The 22,629-nt window shown below is 56.6% G+C and overlaps 1 protein-coding gene across 3 annotated transcripts; it reads left to right on the top strand.

Annotated features, from left to right (window-relative positions):
- The first annotated feature begins 2,262 nt into the window (after positions 1-2,262).
- On the top strand, positions 2,263-21,568 carry TIE1 (tyrosine kinase with immunoglobulin like and EGF like domains 1). Of its 3 annotated transcripts, XM_060140312.1 has the most exons (23): positions 2,277-2,589; positions 5,293-5,610; positions 5,691-5,801; positions 7,266-7,421; positions 7,584-7,715; positions 7,876-8,016; positions 8,236-8,364; positions 9,187-9,332; positions 9,560-9,704; positions 11,770-11,928; positions 12,118-12,255; positions 12,442-12,738; positions 13,283-13,573; positions 13,906-14,096; positions 16,455-16,665; positions 16,827-16,937; positions 17,151-17,341; positions 18,298-18,411; positions 18,521-18,591; positions 19,743-19,783; positions 19,878-19,974; positions 20,058-20,157; positions 21,105-21,568. In XM_060140312.1, exons 1-23 carry the CDS (start codon positions 2,532-2,534, stop codon positions 21,174-21,176), a joined length of 3,420 nt encoding a protein of 1,139 aa, XP_059996295.1. In that variant the 5' UTR covers positions 2,277-2,531; the 3' UTR covers positions 21,177-21,568. The 3 variants fall into 3 exon arrangements, 2 of the variants coding, with proteins under 2 accessions (XP_059996294.1, XP_059996295.1); XM_060140311.1 differs by having other exon boundaries at positions 2,273-2,589; positions 12,118-12,738; XR_009538957.1 differs by lacking the exons at positions 20,058-20,157; positions 21,105-21,568 and having other exon boundaries at positions 2,263-2,589; positions 18,309-18,411.
- Positions 21,569-22,629: the final 1,061 nt, after the last annotated feature.

Raw genomic sequence — 22,629 nt, 5'->3', positions numbered from 1 at the left:
TGCCCCCATGAGTCTTGGACAGTTCCAAAATCACACGTCCTTTTTCAGTCGTTATGGGCAAATGATAGCTAATTTCATTACCTTTCCTTTTCAGGTCCAACAGCAGGCTTCTTACTAGCAACATTCTAACTGAAGGTGACTAAAATCTGGCATTTGGAAAGTAAAATGGCTTGAAGACTACTAAAAATCTCTGCTTCAGAGTTACACTAGGAGGCCTGGCTGCCCTGAACCCCTGGCGACCTGGCAAAACTCCTGTATGTGCCAAGAGCTGGAATTCCCACTATTTGCCGGAAGGCGGCTTTCATAGCAGTGAATTAGCAGCCTTGTGTGGAGTTAGTCATGCTGCTAGTCTTACTTTTTTAAAAAATAAATTACCTTTAGCTCTATCGTTATCAGCTTTGTTTTGGATTGGAGGTTTGACCTCCCAATGTGTAGAACTGCGTATCTGCATTAACGTTATTCTTGGTCTGTAACTTTCCAATGACTGAGACTTTAAGAAATGCATTATGGTTTAAGTATTCCTATTGCCGTAGCCAGATGTATACACAACCCACGCAAAATTAGTTGGTGTGGTGATAGTTCATTTGTGACATGCTGTTTGTAAACAGATGCTACTTACGTTACTTGCAACGTAATCTCAACACATGTAAAAATATACTTTTACACTTATAGGACATGGTTTTATAATATAAACCCTTATATACAAACTCTGCAAGATGTGCATTGTGCTTACCTACAGATCATTACTACTGAGTTTTGTTTCCCAGTTGAAAGTGGGGAGGCCAGATGGACCTGTAGTCTTTGTCATGCTATAGTGTCACAGAGCAAACACCTGTCATTTTCCAGATCAGATGCTGCCCAAGTGCTCTATGTATACACACAAAATGACGTTAGGCCCACCAGGTCTTCCCAGAACCAAGCGGGAAGTTCTGACTACAACCCTGCCAGACAAAGTGCCGCAGCATTTCCCAGCTGCTTCCTCTCGCCAGAGTCAAAGGTCTTGGCACCAAGATGAGCAGAAGACTAAGAAGGCATCCACCACCCCCGCTCCCACCCGAGTATTGTCCACAGAAAGCTCTTCCCAGGCTCACACCTAGGAACGCGGTGTCCAGGGGGACTACAGCATGGGCCTGGGGGTCTTCCCTGATCTGTTTTTCAAACAACACCCAGAGTCAACGTCTCTCCGGAGACTTTTCAGGGATTTTCAGAGGAGCCGCAGGGCTAAAGCAGCTCAGCTAGGCTGCAGGGGCCCAGCTTCCCCCAGACAGTGAATTAGAGCCTGGTGAGTCCAAAAGCGAGTCCAGCTTTCACCCGGGAACAGGCTCTGGGAAGACGTCCCAGCCGCAAAGGGAGGGTTTGGACTCCCAAACCAGTCCCCTAACTTGGCACCAGGTCTCACCCCACCGCAACCACTCCATTCAAGGGCAGAGGAGTCACAGATTTCACCAGCAATCCTGGCCGTCCGAGGGCTCTAACACGTCTCCCTCTGCTCCCTGCCAGGACAGACCCCCCACCGCCACCCCACCTCGGCAGGCATTCTGTGCCTGTGGGTCAGGCTCTGCTCTGGGAACTGCCAGTGGAGAGGTGGCACCAGGGCAGGGAGAGATGAGGGGCACAGCAGATCCATGGGGCTCCGAAGCCTTTGTCAGGGGGCTGGGACTGCTCCCAGGCTGTTATCAGCCCTCAAGAGTACGGGAGCTCCCTGGGTGGGGCTTCTGCTGCGCTAGTGCCCAAGGGTAATGACATCAGGCAGACAGTGTGCTGAAGCCTCTGTTCCTGTCTTAAACCAAGGGACTCACTCCCTGTGCATTCTGGGTCTGCTTAGCATGAGTCCTCAAGGAGCAGCGAAGTCAGACGTTCAGGTCCCAGCCTCACCATGACCTCAGAGAGCCTTCAAGCCCTGCAGGCCTCAGTTTTCCCGTCTGTGAAATGAGAGAGTTACGCAAGATTGAATCAAAGGGTTTTAGCCCTGAGTGTGTTCTTTTGTTCCTTTGTGTACATCCCAGATCCTTGTGCTCCATACGTGAACGGCTCTCGAGGACACCCATGTAACCACGTCCTGGGACGCATACTTGAGGAATCGTGTGTTTGTGCTGGGGGAGGGACACCCCAGAGCAATGTCCTCCCCCATCCCCTCTCAATAGGAGGAAGCCAGTGGCTTCCTCCCTTTCCTGCCTCCTGCCTCCCGCGTGCTGGCAAGGCTGAGGACCACGCGGAGAAGAGGGGAGGGGAAACAGTCCCCAGGTCTGTCCTTATCACAACCCTCCCCCACCTCAAGTGACCCCAGTCCAGGACCTTCCAGGCCACACCCATCCCGAGCCTTGCAGGGGCCAGACTAGGGGGGCCCAGAGGCCCAGAAGCAGGATAAGTCCTCCCCAGCCCTCTCCCCGGCCCGCCTCCCACCCAAGCTAACTCATTTCCTCTTCCTCCCCAACACCAACACACACTGACAGCACAGGCTGAACAGCCAGACCCAGAGTGACTGACCGTGGGCCTCGCTTGTCCCGGCTGGCCTGGTCAGCCTCTGGATTATGGTCTGGCTGGGACCCCCTTTGCTGCTCCCCATCTTCTTCCTGGCTTCTCATGTTGGTAAGTCTGCCCTGAACCTCCCCCCACCCAACCCCCAAAGCCCTGACTCCCCCCGAGAAAACCCTATCATCACTGCCATCACTTTCCTCTGCACGCTGATCCGCTAGAAAGTGGGATCAGGGCCTGGAAAACCCAGGCAGGCACTAGGGATTGGGGGAGGGGAGCAGCCACTGACCGTGTTGGGTGTGCACATCAGCGGGGAGCAGCAGGGCCTCTGGGCCCGTGAAGCTTTCAGTGGGTACTCATACGGTCAGTGTGTGGGACTCACGCAATTATGCATTTATCAAGCACCAACAATATTCCAGGAGCTGTGCTAAGTGACAGGCCATTAGTCGCTAGATCTGTACAACAGATTAAATGGTGCAGACCTCCTATGGCTGTTACTGGGTATAAAGGAGGTAATTGTCACAAAGCACTTGGTAAGAGCTTCTGAATAAGCGGTAGCCAATTCCTTCAGTGTGGTGCCCAAAGAGGATTAGAACGCAAAGGCCGCCTAGAGTGGTTCATGGTCTAGTGGGGGACACGGGACACCAGGTGAGCGCTGAACAGATAGACGCAGAGGAGCACCGAGGAGTCAGCTTACTCTGCTTCAGGATAGGAGATGAAAAGGGATTTGGAAATACCGCACTAAGAGGGGTGGGCTTCATTCCAGGCAGCCCGAACAATAGATGCAAGTCTCAGAGGCGGGGAAGTGCAGAGGAGAGAGGGCTCCTGGAGGGGACGCAGCAGGAGGGGCAGTGTGAGCAGCAGAGGGCTCAAGAGCGAGCACTGCATCCTGAGGGCAATAGGGAGCCATGGAAGGTTGTAGACCAGACAGTCACAAGGTCTTAGAGGGATCACTTTGGAGGATGAGTTGAGGAAGGAGGAGTGTGGCTGTCAGGATGGTCCAGGGGAGTAAGGATGAGGGTTACCAAGGGCGGGCTTGGGAAGGGGGATGAAGCCAAGAGGCTTTGAGGAAATAGAATTTTGTGACTGATGGGGGCAGCCAGAGTAGTGCTCCGAGGTGTAGACTTTTAGAGTCAGACAACCAGGGTCTGCCAGTTAGTCATCGTATGACCTTGTGCAAGTTATTTCTCTGAGCCTTAACTTGCCAGCTATAAAATTGGGGTGATAACACCCACCTCCCAGGAGAGTTGGGATGATAAAATGAGAGAACATAAGTAAAGTACCTGGCTTATCACTGACCTCCAATAAACATTAATTACTATGACAGCAGGAGTATGAGATGACTCCAAAGCTTGTACCTCAGGCGGGTTTTGCCGTCTGCTGAGGCAGGGGGCCCAGAGAGGAGCAGGTTTGGGAAGAGCTGATGGAAAGCAGGCCCGAGCTGAGAGGCCATCCAGGGGTTATTGACTCAGAAGTGGTAGTGAAAGTCCAGGGAGGGGATGAGCTTACTAGAGGAAGCGTGGAGAATAATTATCATGACCCTCCTCTGTGGCTGGAAAGACAGCAACTTCTGGAGGGTGTGAGGACCCAAGGGAAAACAGGTGCTCGGCACAAGATAGACAGTCAGGTTCGTTTACTCATGAAGTACATTTACTCATGTACTTCATTACTCACATTGATAAGTGAAGTAGCACTTAAACCAACTAACCACCTGGCAGTGAACAGGCAGGGACAGAGTAGGAGGGGCTCGGGAAGGTTTGGGCCCCGGGGCTGAGGAGGCTGGCAGGGCTCAGCCAGGCCTGGACTCCAGCTCTCCTTGGTCCCTCCTGGTTCCTGCCTCACACTGTGTGCCGCAGCCTTTCATTCCACACCTTTACTCAGGCTGTGCCCTCTGCCTAGAATGCCCTTCCTACCATTGACCTCTCCCTGTCCTCATTCTGAACCCTCACCGTACCCTGCTCAGCTTTAAGACCCTCAAGCTGTATCTCCCGGGAGGCACCTGTTCATCCTCTGCCTCCCCCATGCTGAGTTAGGCATCCCTTCTCTGTGCTCCCCACACAGTGCCCTGCATTTGACGGGTAGGTCCATGTCTGTCTCCTCATGGGGCCCACAGCCCTTTGGAAGGCAAAGACCAAGGCCCACCTGGTGTCTGTGTGTTTCAGCCCCAACTCTGCCCTAGGGTCTGCCCTCCCTGCTTCTGGCCTTTTGCTGGGCCCAGAGCTCTCTTCCTTTCTGCCCCATAACCACCTGGCTGCAGAACCCAGCCTCTCCCACCTTCAATCCCAGCACAACAAACAGGTCCAGATTTCTGGAGTGATGGGGAGGGGTCCCTCCAAGACACTTCTGATCTCTCAGCGGGGTTGGGGGGGAGGGGGCGGGGGAGGGCAGGGAGAGCGGCTCCCCTTTGCAGAGCAGCTGTAGAGACAGGTCAGGAAAGGGGACTGCCGGGAATAGAGGAAATGGAGACGGGGCGCGTAGATCATTCTTTCTTTCCGAAGGCTGAGCTGTAAAGGGAAGCCATCTGGCAGGAGAAGGGAGGGGATGGGGAAGCCAGAGAAGGGGCTTTGTTTTTGTTTTTGTTCTTTTAGGATGAAGAGACTTGAAGGAAAGGGCCAGTGCACCGGGAAGGGGACTGGGACAGGAAGGGACGGGGGTGGACATGCCTGATAAAGTTCAGTGCCTGGTGGGCGGGCGGGGAGCGGGGGGAGAGGAGGGGAGGAGAGGGGAGAGGCTGGGAGGAGAGGGGCAAGAGGGGGAGGGCGGGGCAGGGGGGAGGGCGGGGCCCTGCCAGATACGAAGCCCGGTATCCCGGTCCAGGCGCTGCGGTGGACCTGACGCTGCTGGCCGACCTGCGCCTGACCGAGCCCCAGCGCTTCTTCCTGACCTGCGTGTCCGGGGAGGCGGGGGCGGGCAGAGGCTCGGACGCCTGGGGGTCCCCGCTGCTGCTGGAAAAGGACGACCGCATTGTGCGCACGCCCCGGCCCTGGCAGCCCCTGCACCTGACCCGCAATGGCTCGCGCCAGGTAACGCTGCGCGGCTTCTCGCAGCCCTCGGACCTGGTGGGCGTCTTCTCCTGCGTGGGCGGTGCGGGGGCGCGGCGCACGCGCGTCCTCTACGTGCACAACAGCCCAGGAGGTGAGTCTGGCCGCCGGCGGGGAGGAGGGGCAGGAGGGGCTGCCCTTGACCCCTGACCCCGCCCTCCATCCGCCTCGCAGCCCACCTGCTCCCGGACAAGGTCACACACACGGTGAATAAGGGCGACACGGCAGTACTTTCCGCGTGGGTGCGCAAGGAGAAGCAGACAGATGTGATCTGGAAGAGCAACGGTGAGAGGGGCATCTGAACTGGGTGGGCAGGTAAACCCATAGCTCTGACACCCCAACACCTCCATGGCCCTCAGTATTCCCAGTTTTGGCCCCTGACACAGCACCTGTTACCCCAACTGGCCAACCTCCGGGGCGCCCCCTCTCTCCTGCACCAGGTCCATGGGAAGCACCTGCATCCAACTCATCTCTAGCTGTGAGATGTCCTCCTACTGCGCCCAGAGGACCAGCAGCCTCGTGGTCAGCTACCTCCTTCCCTGCCACCCCCAAATTAGCGCTATGTTAACCCCTCACGTTGGACTCTCCTCTGAGAGTTAGCAGGTGCTATCACATTAGCCAGTCTGGCAGGGAGCAGCAGTCCCCATGCTGAAGAAGCAAACGGGTAACAAAGTCCCAGAACAGACAAGGGAGGTTTGGCCTCTTCCAGAGATTTGTCAAGACACGTGCAGGGGCCTGGGCAGGCCTGGGGATCTCAGCCCAGGCCTGCCCCCATCCTGGCCCTATCAGGCCCTCTGGCCACCCCATAGAAGGAAGCAGTTTTCCTGTGTGGCCCCACAGATTCCTGCCTCAGCTCTCACACCCACAGCCCTTTGGCTGACTCATGTGTCCCTGGGCTCCTGAGGGAGGAGGACCCTTCTCTTGGGCCAAGGGGTTTGCCTCCAGAGCTCCAGGCCCCCCGAATTGATGAGAGATGTGGAGAGTCAGGTAGACCTGAGTTCCCTAGAATCTCTGTTCCGTCCTGAGCAAAGAGGCAAGAAGGGGTGGGGCAGGGACAAGGACCCTGATATTAGGGTCCACACGTCCTGGAGGGAGAGGCTCCTGGGAACTAGCTGCACGAAGAAGAGGGGAAGAACTTTCCAGGAGGAGGATTGATAAGAGCAAAGGCAGGAAGCTGTGAGATACCACCGTGTTTCTAGAAGAGATAGAAGCAATTCAGGAATTCAGGAATGTTAGGAGTCAGGCAGGATGTGGAGAGGTATGGGCTACACAGTGGCCAAACTGGTGAAAATGATTTGCTAAGCAGTCGGATGTTGTCTTGAGGGCAGTGGAGAACCATGGAAGAGCTTAAGCCGGGGAGCTACTGCGGAATCTATTGGAGAAAAATCTCACTGGCTGCTGAGTGAAGGACGGACAGGAAAGGGGGAGACTGGAAGCAGAGAGACTGCTTGGAAGGCTGTGGGAGGCTGGGAGCAGGGTGGTGGCAGTGCACGTGGAGAGGAGGGGGCAGCTTTAGGAGACGAGGGGGAGATTGAACCGGACTTGGTGATTTACTGAGTGGTTGGTGGACCATGGAAGAGAGGATGCTTCCCAGCTTTCTGCCTTGGGTCCAGACACTCGCTGGTGCCTTCCCCCAGGTCTGCTCACTCTGCCTGGCGCACGTTGATGTGACTCAGGCCGAGGTGGGCAGAGGGAGGGAACACCAGCTCTTGTGTGATGGTGAGGCCCCTGACCCGTTTATGCCCCCAGGATCCTACTTCTACACCCTGGACTGGCACGAGGCCCAGGAAGGGCGGTTTTTGCTGCAGCTCCCAAACGTGCAGCCGTCGTCAAGCGGCATCTACAGTGCCACCTACCTGGAAGCCAGCCCACTGGGCAGCGCCTTCTTTCGACTCATCGTGCGGGGTCAGGAGCAGAGGGCAGAGGTGGTGGGTGGTGTGGGAGGCTGGGAGCCCTGTGGTACTTCCTGTGGACCCCCTGCATCCTCTGGTCCCCCAGGGCTGCCCCAGTCCTCAGCAGCAGTGGTCCAGTGGGTGAGGGTCAGCTGCTGAAAGCACATTCCTGCAGGTTGTGAGGCAGGGCACTGGGGACAGGACTGTACCAAGGAATGCCCGGGCTGCCTGCATGGAGGTGTCTGCCACGACCAGGATGGCGAGTGTGTGTGCCCCCCTGGATTCACTGGGACCCGCTGTGAGCAAGGTAAGGAGGAGGGGGCCACTAGGACCTGGGCAGGAGAGGATGCCTGGCTGGGGGAAGACTCTCAAACCATGGGCATGGACCTTGGAGGGTGAACATGCCAAGTAGGTCTTGAACCCTGGGGCCCAGCAGAGGCTCCTACACCCACATGCCCTCTTTCTAGCCTGCAGAGAGGGCCGTTTTGGGCAGAGCTGCCAGGAACAGTGCCCAGGCACGTCAGGCTGCCGAGGCCTCACCTTCTGCCTCCCGGACCCCTATGGCTGTTCTTGTGGATCGGGCTGGAGAGGAAGCCAGTGCCAGGAAGGTACGGACTAACCCACCCTCCATGCTCCCTGACCCAGGCAGTCGGCTACAAGCCCAGCCCCAGCCCTTCACTCTGGCCCCGACTTGCACACCAAGACCTCCACGGTCCCCGCTCACTTGGCCAGTGCCCTCTCTACCCAGCCAGTCATTACCCAGGCCCCAGCCGGCCCTCGTTGCCCCCTGACCTGTGCCCCTCTAACCACACCCCCTCTGTTCCCAGCCTGTGCCCCAGGTCATTTTGGGGCTGACTGCCACCTCCAGTGCCAGTGTCAGAACGGCGGCACTTGTGACCGCTTCAGCGGCTGCGTCTGCCCCTCCGGGTGGCATGGGGTGCACTGTGAGAAGTCAGGTACGAGCTTGGGGGGCTCTGAGGTCCCTCGGAACAGGTCAGCCTTCACCAGACGCATCTCCCTGGCTCAAAGCCCTGCCCTCAGGGAGCTCATGGTCTGGAAGTTCTCACCGCCAGCCCACATCATCCATACAGGGATGGGCAGCCCCCCAGAGTGGGTGGGAGCCCAGAGGAGACCCCAACCAGCCCGAGAGAGTCAGGGAGGGCTTCTGGGAAGAGGTGCGATCTGAGATGGAATATGAAGGACAGGAGAAAGATGGCTGGAGAGAGAGCAGGGCAACGGCCAGGGGATTGAGGACTCAGGCTCAGTTTCCAGGACAGTGGCGTGAGGGGAGGCTCCGGGAGTGATCAGAAGAGGTCAAATCTTGGGGCCTTTGAATGACAGCCTATAGGATTTGCACTTAATATGAGAGGCCAGCAGGGAATTGTTGAAGAGGCATGGGGCTCTCAGGTTTGTGTTTGAGAGAGGACAGTGGCTGCTGGGTGGGGAGGGGAAGCAGGAGAGCCTGGAAGACCTGTTGCAGGGCCCGGAAACGATGGAGGCCTGAACCAGCGTTCCGGCTGTGAGGCTGAGAAGGGGTCTGGTCTCCGTGTGGGAAGGTATGAGGAGGCAGAGGGTGCAGGAGGTAGACTCAGGGGCAGTCAGAGGTGGGCGTGAGGGCCCTGGAGGAGTTGCACAGGACTTTGCTGGCTTTCAGGCCCGGGTGACTGGGCTGCTGGCGGTACCTCCGCTAAGATGCAGGACTCCGGGGGAGGGGCGCTATGGCAGTCACGTATCTGCCCTTGCAGGGCCTCCAGGATACGTGTCCCCTCTCTCCCTAGACCGGATCCCCCAGATCCTGGACATGGTTTCAGAACTGGAGTTCAACTTAGAAACGACACCCCGGATCAACTGTGCCGCCGCGGGGAACCCCTTCCCAGTCCGGGGCAGCGTGGAGCTCCGCAAGCCGGACGGCACGGTCCTCCTGGTCAGCCCCGTGACCCCAGCCCAGGGCCCCTGCCCCTCCAGACCCCTGACCCCTCGGGGCTTTCTGCAGGCTCTGCCCACCGGCCTGACCACAGCTCAAATGGGGGCAGGCTGATTGTTGAGGGACCAGCACCCAGGCTCTGTCCCCTCACCAGCCTGGACGAGCACACTTGTATCTGCCACATGGCACACATTCTCTGTGGTCTGTCCCTTCCCCGTCTCTCTCAGTCCACCAAGGCCATTGTGGAGCCAGATAGGACCACAGCCGAGTTCGAGGTGCCCCGCTTGGCTCTTGGGGACAGTGGGCTCTGGGAGTGCCGCGTGTCCACGTCTGGTGGCCAAGACAGCCGACGCTTCAGGGTCAACGTCAAAGGTCAGTGATGTCCTAGCTGATGCTGCTCAGACTGGGCATTGTAGCAGGAAGGGCAAGGGCATCTAAGGTCACAGCCCAGCATCAGGCAGAGAAGAGGGCTTGTCTTCAACCTGAGGCCTGGGCAGGGCATTGTCCAGGCTGGAGCACAGCTCAGGCCCATCTGGAAAGGGCATCCCATGCCCCAGAAATGGTTCACCCTGCAGCCTTGCCCAGGGTGATGCTTCCCCTCTCTACCTCCCCCAAACCCCACCCCGCAGACACAGTGCCTTTCACTCCACCTCTGGGATGCTGCGTCCCCCCACCCGCCAACCCGAGTCACACCACAGGGCACCCATTGCTAGGACAGGGGGGTGCCTGGGGCTGTGGAGCTCAGAGGGTGACCTGCTTCATTTCCAAAGGTGCTTCCTGGTGAGTAAGGAGGTAGCTGCCATTGCCCAGGATCGCTCAGAGCAGAGCACCCACACCCCGGTATAGGTGTCCCTCACCTTCTCCAGCACCACAAGCCTCAGACGTTCACAGCCCCTGCCGCGCCTTGGCTTCTCTTTCCCTGTGCTCCTGACCCCGCCCTCCCCTGACATAAGCCCAAATCTCTTGCTCATCTTCCTTTCTCACGGTCACACTCTGCTTCCCATTCTCTCTCCACTACTCTGTCACCCACCCCGGTGCCCCACCTCCAGCCTTTCTCTTCTCGCTCTCCCCAGGCTTTGGGCCCAGACAGCTTGGCTTTGAATCTTCACTACAAACTCTAGCTCCATCATCTAAGCAAGTTACTTATCTCCTCATAGCTTGTTTCTCTCTCTGTGAAATGAGGATATCAGCGCTCCCTTGATTGGGTTGCTGTAAAGATTAAATTAGATGATGGCTTTTAGCACAGTGCCTGACGCAGGGTATGTGCTCAATGTATGTTGACATTTATTATTAGTTAAAATGGCAACTATTCCTAAGATTTCAAATGTTCCCTAGCCACTCCCAGATATGATCTGCAGCCTGGACCCCTCTCCTGGGCCCCAGACCCGATTGGCAGGACCTCTGTGTAGTGGAGGTCTGATTCTGAAGTTAGCATGGAAGTTACCTGGTGCCTGACTCGAGGGCCCACTTTCTATCCAGCCACCGCCACATCTAATCTCACCTGTGAGCCACAGGCCCAGGGCCTCCACAGGATCCAAACTGGACCTTCCTCTCCCCCCAGACCAGCACTTCCTCCTGACATACTTCTTCCTGCTGACCCCACTGTTCCCTCCCACCTCCTCAGCCACACCCCTGCACCTTCCCTGACCCTCCCCCATCCATCGATCCATCCATCCATCCATTCTTAGAAAATCCGTCTGGAAAATGTTTGAAAGAGGCAAGGGAACCAGTGAAGGCCTTAATGCAATAATCCGGAGAGAAAAGCTAAGGCAGAAAGGGCAGTGGCCGTGGGGTAAGGAAACTAAGCAGGAGCACAAAAGCTCTTTGGAGTAGGATGGGCTGATTTTAGGTGGCCTGGTCAGATAGACCCTGTTCAAACCCTGGCTCCATGTCTTTAAGCAAGTTGTTCCATGTCTCTGAGCCTCAGTTTCTTCATTCATAACATAGGGGTGATGAGCCCTGCCCGAAGGCCCTTGTCAGGATTAGAAACCGTGCACATGAGGCATCCGGGTAGAGCAGGTGCTTCATCACCTGCTACCCCTTTTTTTTTTTTAAATTAAGAGAGTGATGGATGATGGGGGGAGGGGCAGAGAGAAGGGTGACACTGCCTTGGGTTTCAGCCCCCTCCGTCTGCACCCACCTTGCATGGGCAGAGTGCCTTCCCCCAAACCCCTGTCCAGCCATGCCACTCCCTCACTTCACATCTTTTGGGACATCCTCATGTCCTCATTGCCGAGTCCCTGCACCCTGAGCTGTCCTCCCTGGGCCCTGGACACTCTGGTCATCTGTTGAACTTGGTCTCTCCCCAGCCCAGGGGGTCCCCCGATCTAAACCGAAAGCCAGAGTTGTCTTTGATGCCCAGAAGACAGAGTCTGCTCCTATTTCCAACGACTGGGGGTGCTGTCTGGGCCATGCCTTACCCCAAGTCTCCTGGCAGTGCCCCCGGTGCCCCTGACTGCCCCTCGGCTCCTGGCCAAGCAGAGCCGTCAGCTCGTGGTCTCCCCGCTGGTCTCCTTCTCCGGGGACGGGCCCATCGCCTCTGTACGGCTGCACTACCGGCCCCAGGACAGCACCATGGCCTGGTCCACCATCGTGGGTGAGCGGGGAGAGAACAGGGGGTGGAGGTGGGGGTGTCTGGGGAAGGATGGGATGTCAGGCAGTGATGAGGGGAAAGGGGGGATGGAAGGAGGGAGAAGTGTGTGGAGAAGAGAGGGACTGAAGGGAGAGTGGTGGCTTCTGGAAGGGGTTGGGACTGAATAGTGTGTGCTGCACACCCTGCCCCCAGTGGACCCCAGTGAGAACGTGACGTTAATGAACCTGAGGCCGAAGACAGGATACAGTGTCCGCGTGCAGCTGAGCCGGCCAGGGGAAGGGGGGGAGGGGGCCTGGGGGCCTCCCACCCTCATGACCACAGACTGTCCTGGTGAGAGGCCAAGAGTTATCCCTTTCCGCCCCCCAGGGGTTACTGTCCTATACACTCAGGGTTGTCATAGCTTGTCCACCCTGGGGGTCCCTGCCTTTCCCACTGGAGGTTGTCCCCTGGGGATCACTATCCCGTCTGGCCCCAGGGACCCACCGGACAGTTCTGACCCCCAACCTCTGGCCCCAGAGCCCTTGTTGCAGCCGTGGCTGGAGGGCTGGCATGTGGAGGGCCCCGACCGGTTGCGAGTGAGCTGGTCCTTACCCTCGGTGCCGGGGCCACTGGTGGGCGATGGTTTCCTGCTGCGCCTGTGGGACGGGGCCCGGGGACAGGAGCGGCGGGAGAACGTCTCGTCCCCCCAGGCCCGCACCGCCCTCCTGACCGGACTCACACCTGGCACCCACTACCAGCTGGACGTGCGGCTCTACCACTGTACCCTCCTGGGCCCAGCCTCACCCGCTGCTCGTGTGCTTCTGCCCCCCAGCGGTACGCTGGGGAGGGAGTGATGGGCTCAAGACGAGGGAGGACATGGGACGCAGGGAACACAGGAGACCCAGAAGGACGTGGGAGGTTATAGGAGCCTGGATGGACATGCAGAGAGAATTGCACGTGAAAACATGGGCATAGGGAGGACCCGGGATGTGAGGCAGACACAAGCATGGGGAGGACATGACACAGGGAAGGATACAGGATACCAGGAGGACATGGGACTTGGTGGGACCACAGGGTGTGGAGGGACATGGGGAGGACCTACGACACTGGGAGGGTCTGGGCCACCAGGAAGAGAATGTATGTAAGGAGAACATACATGTTCTCCTTACATGTAAGGAGAACCAGGGGCAGCAGAAGCTCAGGGGTAAAGGAAGCCGCAGGGAGAGGGATTCAGCCCAGGAAGGAAGGAGGAGGTTGGCAGGGTGCCTCCCGTTCCGGGTTCGCGGAGCCGGGGACACAGCTAGCGTGGATCTGTCTGACCCCACAGCCACACAGCCCGGTCCCATCTGAGCCCTGCCTTCTCACCCCGTGTCCACAGGGCCCCCAGCCCCCCGACACCTCCACGCCCAGGCCCTTTCAGACTCCGAGATCCAGCTGGTGTGGCAGCGCCCAGAGGCTCCAGCTGGGCCTATATCCAAGTACATTGTGGAGGTGCAGGTGGCTGAGGGCTCAGGAGACCCGCTGTGGATGGACGTGGACAGGCCCGAGGAGACGAGCACCGTCGTCCGCGGCCTCAACGCCAGCACGCGCTACCTCTTCCGTGTGCGGGCCAGCGTCCAGGGCCCCGGTGACTGGAGCGACATGGTAGAAGAGTCTACCCTAAGCAACGGTAAGCGGGCGGGGCCCAAGAGGACTCCTGGGCCACAGGGTCAGTCGCAATGCTCTCTCCTTCCAAGCGATCCCCCGCCTTGGAGCTGGGGCATCCTAGGCCCCCTCCCAACAAATGACACAAGCCCTGGCACTGGGGACCCTGACCCTTCCCTTCCTATGTCCTAGTGCTGGAAAAATCATGTCATTCCAGACCCATTGGTCCTAGGCCTGATACACCTGCTCCCTCCCTGGAACTGGGATCTCTGACCTCTCCCTCTGTGTGACCCCATGGTGGCCTCTGGGTTCCCTGACCCAGGCGTCCCTATGATCTGCCCCTCTTATTGGATGCAGGGCTGCAGAGCGAGGGCCCGGTCCAAGAGGTCCAGGCAGCTGAAGAGGGCCTGGATCAACAGCTGGTCCTGGCTGTGGTGGGCTCTGTGTCTGCCACCTGCCTCACCATCCTGGCTGCTCTCTTAACCCTGGCGTGCATCCGCAGAAGCTGCCTGCATCGCAGACGCACCTTCACCTACCAGTCGGGATCGGTCAGTCACCTGTACCCTTCTCAGGGCACATGTGTGCAGACCCTGTGTATATATGTTCCTACCTATACACACATTAGTATTTGTACACTGCGAGTGTGTGTGTGTGTGTGTGTGCGCGCGCACATGGGTGTTTGTGTCATAGGTATAAGACTACACTCAACAACGTGCAAGGGTACGATACTTATCAATAATCTTCTCTATTTCTCTAGAAGTGAACTCAACTCACAGCCCATTTATATTTGTGGTGACATGTTTAATATCCCCAGTTCAGAATCACTCGGTTATGTCCCTGTTGCGCCACGGTCAATTAAGGATTCTCCCCCTTCTCACGAGGGGTGATGGAAGCCTGGGAAGCCTGGTGATAATGTAGGGAACGCCTGGGCTCTGTGCCAGCCTCTGTCTGGGCAGGCCGTCCCACATTTGGGAACCACCCTGCACCTGCACGCATCTGTGACTCATGTCCTCAGCCCTTCCGTAGCCTCCTTCCTGCCGGCAGGGCACTCGTCCCAACCTCCATCCTTGCACATCCCAGGGCCTCCTTGGGGAGACGTAAGAACTCCAAGGGGCTTCCCTGTGCCCTGCAGAAGGCAGCGTGTTCTGTGGCCCTCAGACCCATTGCTGCAGGCCCTCCTACAGCTGTTGAGCTGGGCCTGCAGCCTCACCTGTCACTCCTGGAGACAGGAAGCACAGGCCTCCCCTCTTGGCTTCCCTGTAAACCTGGCTGAGTTTTCTGTCCTGTCTATGCCCCTCCAGCCAGCAGGCCCACACCGAGGGGCTGGGGGTGGGGGTGGGGTGCTGGCTTCTCTTCAGGGACCAGGCATCACCTCATCTTGTCACCTCCTCCCACCTCTCTCTCCTCTGGGATCTTCCCCACTGTTGTCACTTATGATCTGAACTCTGACCTTGGTCCCCTGTGCCTGGGCTCTTGATATTTACAGCCAAGCTTTGGCATTTCAAAAGAACAAAAACAAAAAACTTCTCTCTCAAGGGCTGATCCTTGTGATACAAAGCCTAGTGTCCGAGGCTATTGTCTCTGCCATGCCTTTAGAAAACTCCCTTCAGAGACTCAATCGGCCTCTTTGTTCCAGGCTGCATTGGCCTCCTTCTGAGGTCAGTGTGCAGAAAGTGGCCCTGGCTGTGGCAGGAGAGGGTCACGGGTACGAATGTGGAGGGAAGGAGTAGGAAAGCAGCCTTAAATGGGTATAGCGCCCTGACATATATCAAGATGTACCCCTGCTACATGCACCTGCGTGCGCGTATGCGTGCGTGTATACATGAGCGCGTGTGCCGGGCGTGAGTGCACGTGTGCGTCCCTGTGAGTACCCCCATCTGTATGTGCCTATGTCCCTGATACGTGTGTCCCTCTGCTTGTGCTCCTGCTTGAGCACATGTCCACGTGTAGTTCTCATGGATGCCCTGCATATGGGCCACCACTAGAACATGCGTGTGCATGCTGGTGTGTGCCTTCAGCTGTCCATGTTTTGTGTGAATCCACGTGACCTGTGTCCTCAGCCCTCGCCCCTCACGCTGGGCTGCAGCTCACGTAGGGACCACACCCACCACCAGGTCTGTCTTAACCCTTCTTTTGGCTCTCGTATTGGCAGCGCCCGTGGTCCTGTTTAGCGGTTTCCTCTTCCTATCAGCCCTGCGCAGGTGGCCCAGCTCCTACTTGGTTGTGGGGAGTGGATGGTCCTCTTTTTTATGCTCTTTCTATCCTCAGGTCCCGGGGTGATTTGAGAGCTATGGGTGTCCACCAAGTGGGTGGACAGGGGTAATCTCTGCCTCCACTACTGTGGAGAAGAAAACCCATCCACTGGCTCCCAGCAGCTCAGGGCTTAGCATGGAGTAGGTGCACAGTAAATGTACCCTAGCCCACTGCCCAGGGCTGGAATCCCCTCCAGAGCTTCCTTGGTGACAAAAAAAAACAAAAAAAACAAAAAAACTGGTTGTGGGATCAGCACAATAAGGGGAAGCTCATTACTCCCCATCACAGTTCATTCCAATTCCTTTCAGTTTTAAATGTTAGGAGTATCATCCTGCCATCGACTCACGCCGTGGCTTCTAGCAACTTTACCCAGTCCTTGTTCCTCCAGAGCCCCACACACCTGATCCCCAGGTGGCGGCCTCTGCATTTCTCTCCTTGGACATCTGTCCACTCAACAGCCCACCTGTGGCTCCATCTCATATGATTCTGTCTCGGTATGTGTCCTGTGTCTGACTGTGCTTGGCTGGCCACCAGGGTGCCCTCTGTCTGAGTCTCTGTCCGTTTGTCTAACCACTCTTTGTCTGCCTATCTGTGCATCTTGCTGCCCCTGTCTCTTGTGTGGACTGTCTGCCCACTTGTCCCATCCTATGAAGGGTGAGGAGACCATCCTGCAGTTCAGCTCGGGCACCTTGACACTGACCCGGAGGCCAAAACCACAGCCCGAGCCCCTGAATTACCCAGTGCTGGAATGGGAGGACATCACCTTTGAGGATCTCATTGGCGAAGGGAACTTCGGCCAGGTCATCCGGGCCATGATCAAGAAGGACGGACTCAAGATGAACGCAGCCATCAAGATGCTGAAAGGTCCGCTGCGAGTGACTCCCGCCCAAGCCCTGACCCTCTCCTGTGTCCCACAATCCCAGGCCCCACCTGGCTTCCACCAGCAACTGACACCAGCCCTCACCAGCCCATACCCTTTCTCCAGGGTTATTTTCGGCAAAAGTGATATTGGATTCTTTACACAGAGTATGCCTCTGAAAATGACCATCGTGACTTCGCGGGAGAACTGGAAGTTCTGTGCAAATTGGGGCATCACCCCAACATCATCAACCTCTTGGGGGCCTGTGAGAACCGAGGTGAGCCCCCAACTCATCACCTACTCCTTCTTCCAAACCCCCATTATCAGCCGTCACCTTCGCATCTGTAGCTTGTGGGAAGCTTCGGGACACCGAAACATCACTATTGGTTCTCCTTTGTGCACCAGGTTCCCTGTCTAGTACCATGGGGTGCCTGCTACCACCCCAGGTTGCCTGAGTATAAACCACCACCCTGTATTCCTCACCTCCCAGGTTACTTGTATATCGCCATTGAATACGCCCCCTATGGGAACCTGCTCGATTTCCTGAGGAAGAGCCGGGTCCTGGAAACTGACCCAGCTTTTGCCCGAGAACACGGAACGGCCTCCACCCTCAGCTCCCGGCAGCTGCTGCGTTTTGCCAGTGATGCTGCCAATGGCATGCAGTACCTGAGTGAGAAGCAGGTGTGTGTGAGTGTGTGTTGGGGGAGGGGAGGGGACACCATGGAGCGGACTTCAGGAGATTAAATCAGCAGGCTCTAATTGATGTGGGATTGAGGAATAAAGAGGGACGTGACCCCATCCTGTCCTGGATGAGTGGGTGGGAACACAGGACGAGGAGCAGGTCTGAAAAAGGTGTTACATTTGAAGCATCCGGGGCACATCATGGTGGAGGTGTTGGCTTAGCGGTTGTAGAAGCCAGCCTAAAACTCAGGAGGGAGGCCTGGGCCAGGGACGACAGTCTGGGAGCCGTCACTTCACAGTTGGTGACGCTGGTGGCCAGGGAGTGGGCGAGACTCACCAGGAGAGGCTGGAGGGTAGAACAGACAGGGGAGGCCCGAGCCCAAGTTCGAGGACACCCCGCTTCAATGAAAGGAGAGAGGGGACAGTTGAGACTGAGGGGAGGCATTTTGAAGTTATTAAAGTTTTGAGTATCTTTGAAAGCAGAGGGGAAGGGGCCAAGATAGAGGGAGGGGTGATGGAGAGAGGTCTCTGAGGAAGGTGGAGGGCCCAGTGGGGAGGATCTGGAACTCAAGGGAGAGGTCACTTTGGGCAAGAGAAGGGCCTTTCCACGCTCATCAGTGGGGTGGGGGTCGGGGAGAGGTCAGGAAAGACGGGGTCAGGGAGCATGCAAAGAGGAGAAGGTGCAGTGTGGTCACTGGGGAAAAGCCCACCTTCGTCCCAGGAGAGGGATACAGCCTGAACTTGGCCGTGGCCCAGGTCACTAGAAGGAAGGGCTGACAGCCAGCACTGTGATTCTTCTCAGGCAGGAGTTTCTGATCCAGGATGAGGCGTGGGTTGGGGGGCAGAAGAGTAAGGGGCTACTAAAGGCATGGAGGGGCCCACGAAGGCAGCCACGGGGCCAGACCCCTCGCTGGCCCCGGAGTCTGGGGCTCACTCATCCCCCACCTTTCCTGCAGTTCATCCACAGGGACCTGGCTGCCCGAAACGTGCTAGTCGGAGAGAACCTGGCCTCCAAGATTGCGGACTTTGGCCTTTCTCGGGGGGAGGAGGTTTATGTGAAGAAGACGATGGTAAGTCTCACTGGGTCCCCCTCTCAGGGCCAGGCCTGGCCCTGCCTCCCAGAACCTGCTAAACAGCCCCTTTCTCGTCACCTGACCCCTCAAACCCACTCTCTCCCAGGGGCGTCTCCCCGTGCGCTGGATGGCCATTGAGTCTCTGAACTACAGTGTCTATACTACCAAGAGCGATGTGTGAGTGTGGGGGGGAGGGGGGGAGGGTTTGGTCCCCCGAGGATGCTTGTAGGTGTAACCTGGACACACCTCAGAGATGTCTCAGGCAGTCCAAGGCATGACTTGGCCATCCCTACGGTGTGTTCCAGGTGTGACACAGGTGTGACAGATGTGTCTCAGGTATACCTTGGCCATGCCCGGCATCTTAGTGGGAAGGCGTGGGGCTAGCTGGAAGGAAGTTTCAACTTGGAAGGTGTGTCAGGAGTAGGATTGGAGTAGGGGTGGTTGAGAGCTATATTTGACTAAGAGACTGGAGGATGCCTTGGAGAGGCTTGGGGACGCTGGTGGATAACGCCTGGGTGAATGGAGAGACCACTCAAAGAATGTTCTCACCTTCCTCTCTGAAGGGGAGGTCACACCCACCCGAGGACCTAACTAGAGCATGACCCCCAGGACGCCCTCTCTGCGCTCGCTCCTCCAAACAGCCATCCTGGCACACCCCTGCCCTTCTCTCCAGGGAGCCTGGCCTACCCAGCGCTCCAGCCCTGGCTCTGCCCCTTGCCCCAAGCCCTTTGGCCTGGCCTGCCCGGCTCACTGTCCACCACACCACCACCCCTCTGATCACTACTCGCCTACTTCCCGCTTCTGCCCCAAGACCCCTGAGATTCCCTCCCCCCACTAGAACTTCCACCCCGGCCTCAGCCACCTCTAACCCGCACAGCTGTTGTTACAATATAAGAGGCAGTTAAGAGCAAGGGCTTTGGAGCGAGACTGCCAGGGTTTGAATCCCAGCTCTGCCACTTACTAGCTGTGTGGCCTTGGGCGAGCTAGCTAAGCTCTCAGTGCCTCTGCGCCTCCATCTGTAAAATGGGGATAATAATTGTACCTATACCATAAGGTTGGTGTGAGGGTTAAATGAATTAGCATACACATTAAATGATCAGTGCCTCGCCTACGGTAAGTGCACGGTAAAAATGTTAGCTATGATTACATTAAGCCTGGGAGGCTGTGAAGGAGTTTCAGTTGCAGAGACAACAGCTGGCCAAGGCCAGACCCTTGCAAAGTAGATGCACACAGGGGCTGGGAGGGGCTGCACACCTGGGGTAGGTTGACACTAAGCTGCTGGGCCCCTGGGGCCTAGAAGGTAACTAAGTACATCCTCCTCGTTTCAGTTGGTCCTTTGGGGTCCTCCTCTGGGAGATCGTGAGCCTTGGTGAGTTCCTGACCCCTGTTCCCGAGATGGTCCCCACCTTCTCCCTACCCCCCACCCCGGGCCCTGGGCTGAGACAGCGTTGCCCCTCCCGCAGGGGGCACCCCGTACTGCGGCATGACATGTGCCGAGCTCTATGAGAAGCTGCCGCAGGGCTACCGCATGGAGCAGCCTCGCAACTGTGATGATGAAGTGTGAGTCCCCTCAGCCTTGAGCCCCGGGAACCCCGTCACCCCAGCAGGCCCTGACCCTCACCTCAGCGATCCCCCACCTGCAGGTACGAGCTGATGCGGCAGTGCTGGCGGGACCGTCCGTACGAGCGACCCCCCTTTGCCCAGATCGCGCTGCAGCTGGGCCGAATGCTGGAAGCCAGGAAGGTGAGGAGACTGGGGGGGACGGGGGCTGGTCTCGCCGAGCTCGCAGGGATGCCCTCTCATAGGAGCCAGAGAGCAGCAGCCTCTGTGTCCCTGTCCCCGCCACTAGCTGCACCACAGCTAGGCCGGGCCCTGGGATGCAGCCCCCCTTTCCAGCTCTCACTGGGTTGGACACTAGGCCCTTCTAAACTCTTCCAAGGCCACTGATTAGCCTCAGCAGCAAGTCGTTGTCCCAGGTCCCAGGTCCCAGACTCCCTGCCTGTCCTCTGCTGGGGCCATCAGCCCACTCTCATCTGGGACACCTCACCTGGCACAGAGCCAGAGTGGAATCATGAGTGGTCAGCTCACCAAATGGATGGAGGATGAGTGAATGACCCAGAACTGAATGAATGAATGAATAGAATTAGTGGATGGATGATACAATCATCATTCAAATAAACATGTAATTAAATAACTGAATCTAGTAACCATATAAATAAATGAATTATCACATAAATATAAGTGAAGAAATGCATCAAAATGAGTAATGTGAAGAGTTCGTCATATGAACTAATTAATGACTAAGTAGTTAAAGGAATTATAAAACTATCTTAAGAATGAAGGAATAATCAAATAACCAGAAAAATGGGTAAATCATCAAAAATAGCCTTATAAACAGATGAATAAGTAAATGAATGGATGAATGCATTAGCAATCAATTCATTGGATAAGGGCATGAAAAAACTCCTATCGAACAATTGTGTCAAGGGTCTCTCACGTGAGCCCCCAGCTGTGGTCTGATGACCTTACTGCTCTGGGCTGGTGAGGACCACCCTTGGCCATGGGGTCATCTTGAGTCTCCGAAACAAATCCGTGTCACTTGAAATACCCCAACCACATGGAAGTCAAGGGCCTCCAGGGCAGGCACGCCCCCATCCCTGGCCCCCACTAAAGCTTGCTCTGCCCCCCAGGCCTACGTGAACATGTCGCTGTTTGAGAACTTCACGTACGCGGGCATCGACGCTACAGCTGAGGAGGCCTGAGCTGCCATCCGGCCAGAACGTGGCTCTGCTGGCCAGAGCAACCTCGGCTCTTCAACCTGTGACTTCTGATCCTTGTCGCCTGAGCTGCCTCAAGGAATTGTTTTTTAACTTAAGGAAGAGAAAAGGGGATCCGGGGATGGGGTGGGCTTAGCGGGGGGGCGGTCCTCATCCTTTGCAGTTGCTCCCAGTGCCTCCTGAATTACTGACGGCTACCCTCACGTCCTTCCTTCTAGTTCAGCTGCTCCACGTTTGTGCTCTTCTGTTCCCTGCCCTCAAACCCCTGCTTCAGCCCCTCCACTCAAGCCAGCACTCACACCACTAACATGCCCTGTTCAGCTGCGCCCCACTCCCAGCCTTGTAATCAGGAAAAATAAATGCTGTGAGAAGCTCCATCCGATGTCTACCATTTACTGCTGGTCAATCCCAGGGAAAAGTTAAGCCAAAGAGGGAGAAACTGGACTTTCCAGGAAAAGAAATGCTATCCCTGGTTACACTGTCATTATTCCAAGCCCTCTACGGGGATTGCCTCTCCATGATGGGAGATATTCTTGAAGACCCATTTTATACATACACTGCCCCCACATCTCCGTCACAATGAGAAGTCCAGTTCTCCCCTGGTCTCTTCCCGGCTTTCCAGCCTCTATCACCAATGTGTCTCCCTAGGTAGCTGCCAGCCTAGGATTCTTTGCTCTGTCCAAACAGTCCCCTCCCAGGATCGGCTCTAAGCCAGCCTCAGCTCAAACTGACACCTCAGCACCGGACAGATTCTGGCCTGTCTTGAGCTCCCATTTTCCTTATGTCTCTAGGCAGCCTTCCCTGGCTTGGTACTGCCCGGCTTGTGGGCCCCAAAGGAAGAAAGCAGAGGTCACTTCCAACTTCAGCCAGCCACGGTAGGATTCCTTTGCCTTCCTCAGAGTCTCTAAGTGTGTGGGGAGGTGATCCCTGTGCTGAAAGCTAGTCCCAAATCACTGCCCCATGCTGTGTGGCCTTCAGGTTTGCCCATCCTTTTGATTTGTCACTGCTGGCCTCAGATTTCTCTCCCACTGGTCCTTAAGAAACAAGACTTGTCTTGCTTCTCACATTTTTTCAGCGAATCAGATAAAATCGAAGAAGACATAAAGATAGGATGGTATTGTGGTTAAGAGCACAGATACTGGAATCACACAGACCCATGTCCAAGTCCCTGCTATATCACTTACTATCTGTGTGACCTTGGTCAACTCACTTAACCTCTCTGAGCTTCAGTTTTCTCCTCTGAAAAATGAAGTTAGTAACAGCTACCTCACTGCTGTTAGCACTAAATAAGATTACACAGGGACGTTTTTCACAACTATGACCTTGGACATAGTGTTCAGCAAGTGTCAGCTGATATCATTATACACAAATGCAGTAAGTTGGGGAAGGGGGTGATTATCAGAACCTATATTCCAAAAAGACTTGAGTGGTTAGAGAG

The sequence above is a fragment of the Lagenorhynchus albirostris genome, chromosome 2, assembly GCF_949774975.1.
Source record: "Lagenorhynchus albirostris chromosome 2, mLagAlb1.1, whole genome shotgun sequence".
Taxonomy (NCBI): Eukaryota; Metazoa; Chordata; class Mammalia; order Artiodactyla; family Delphinidae; genus Lagenorhynchus; species Lagenorhynchus albirostris.
Note: the sequence above shows the minus strand (reverse complement) of the source record. Positions and strands in the feature narration are given on the sequence as shown.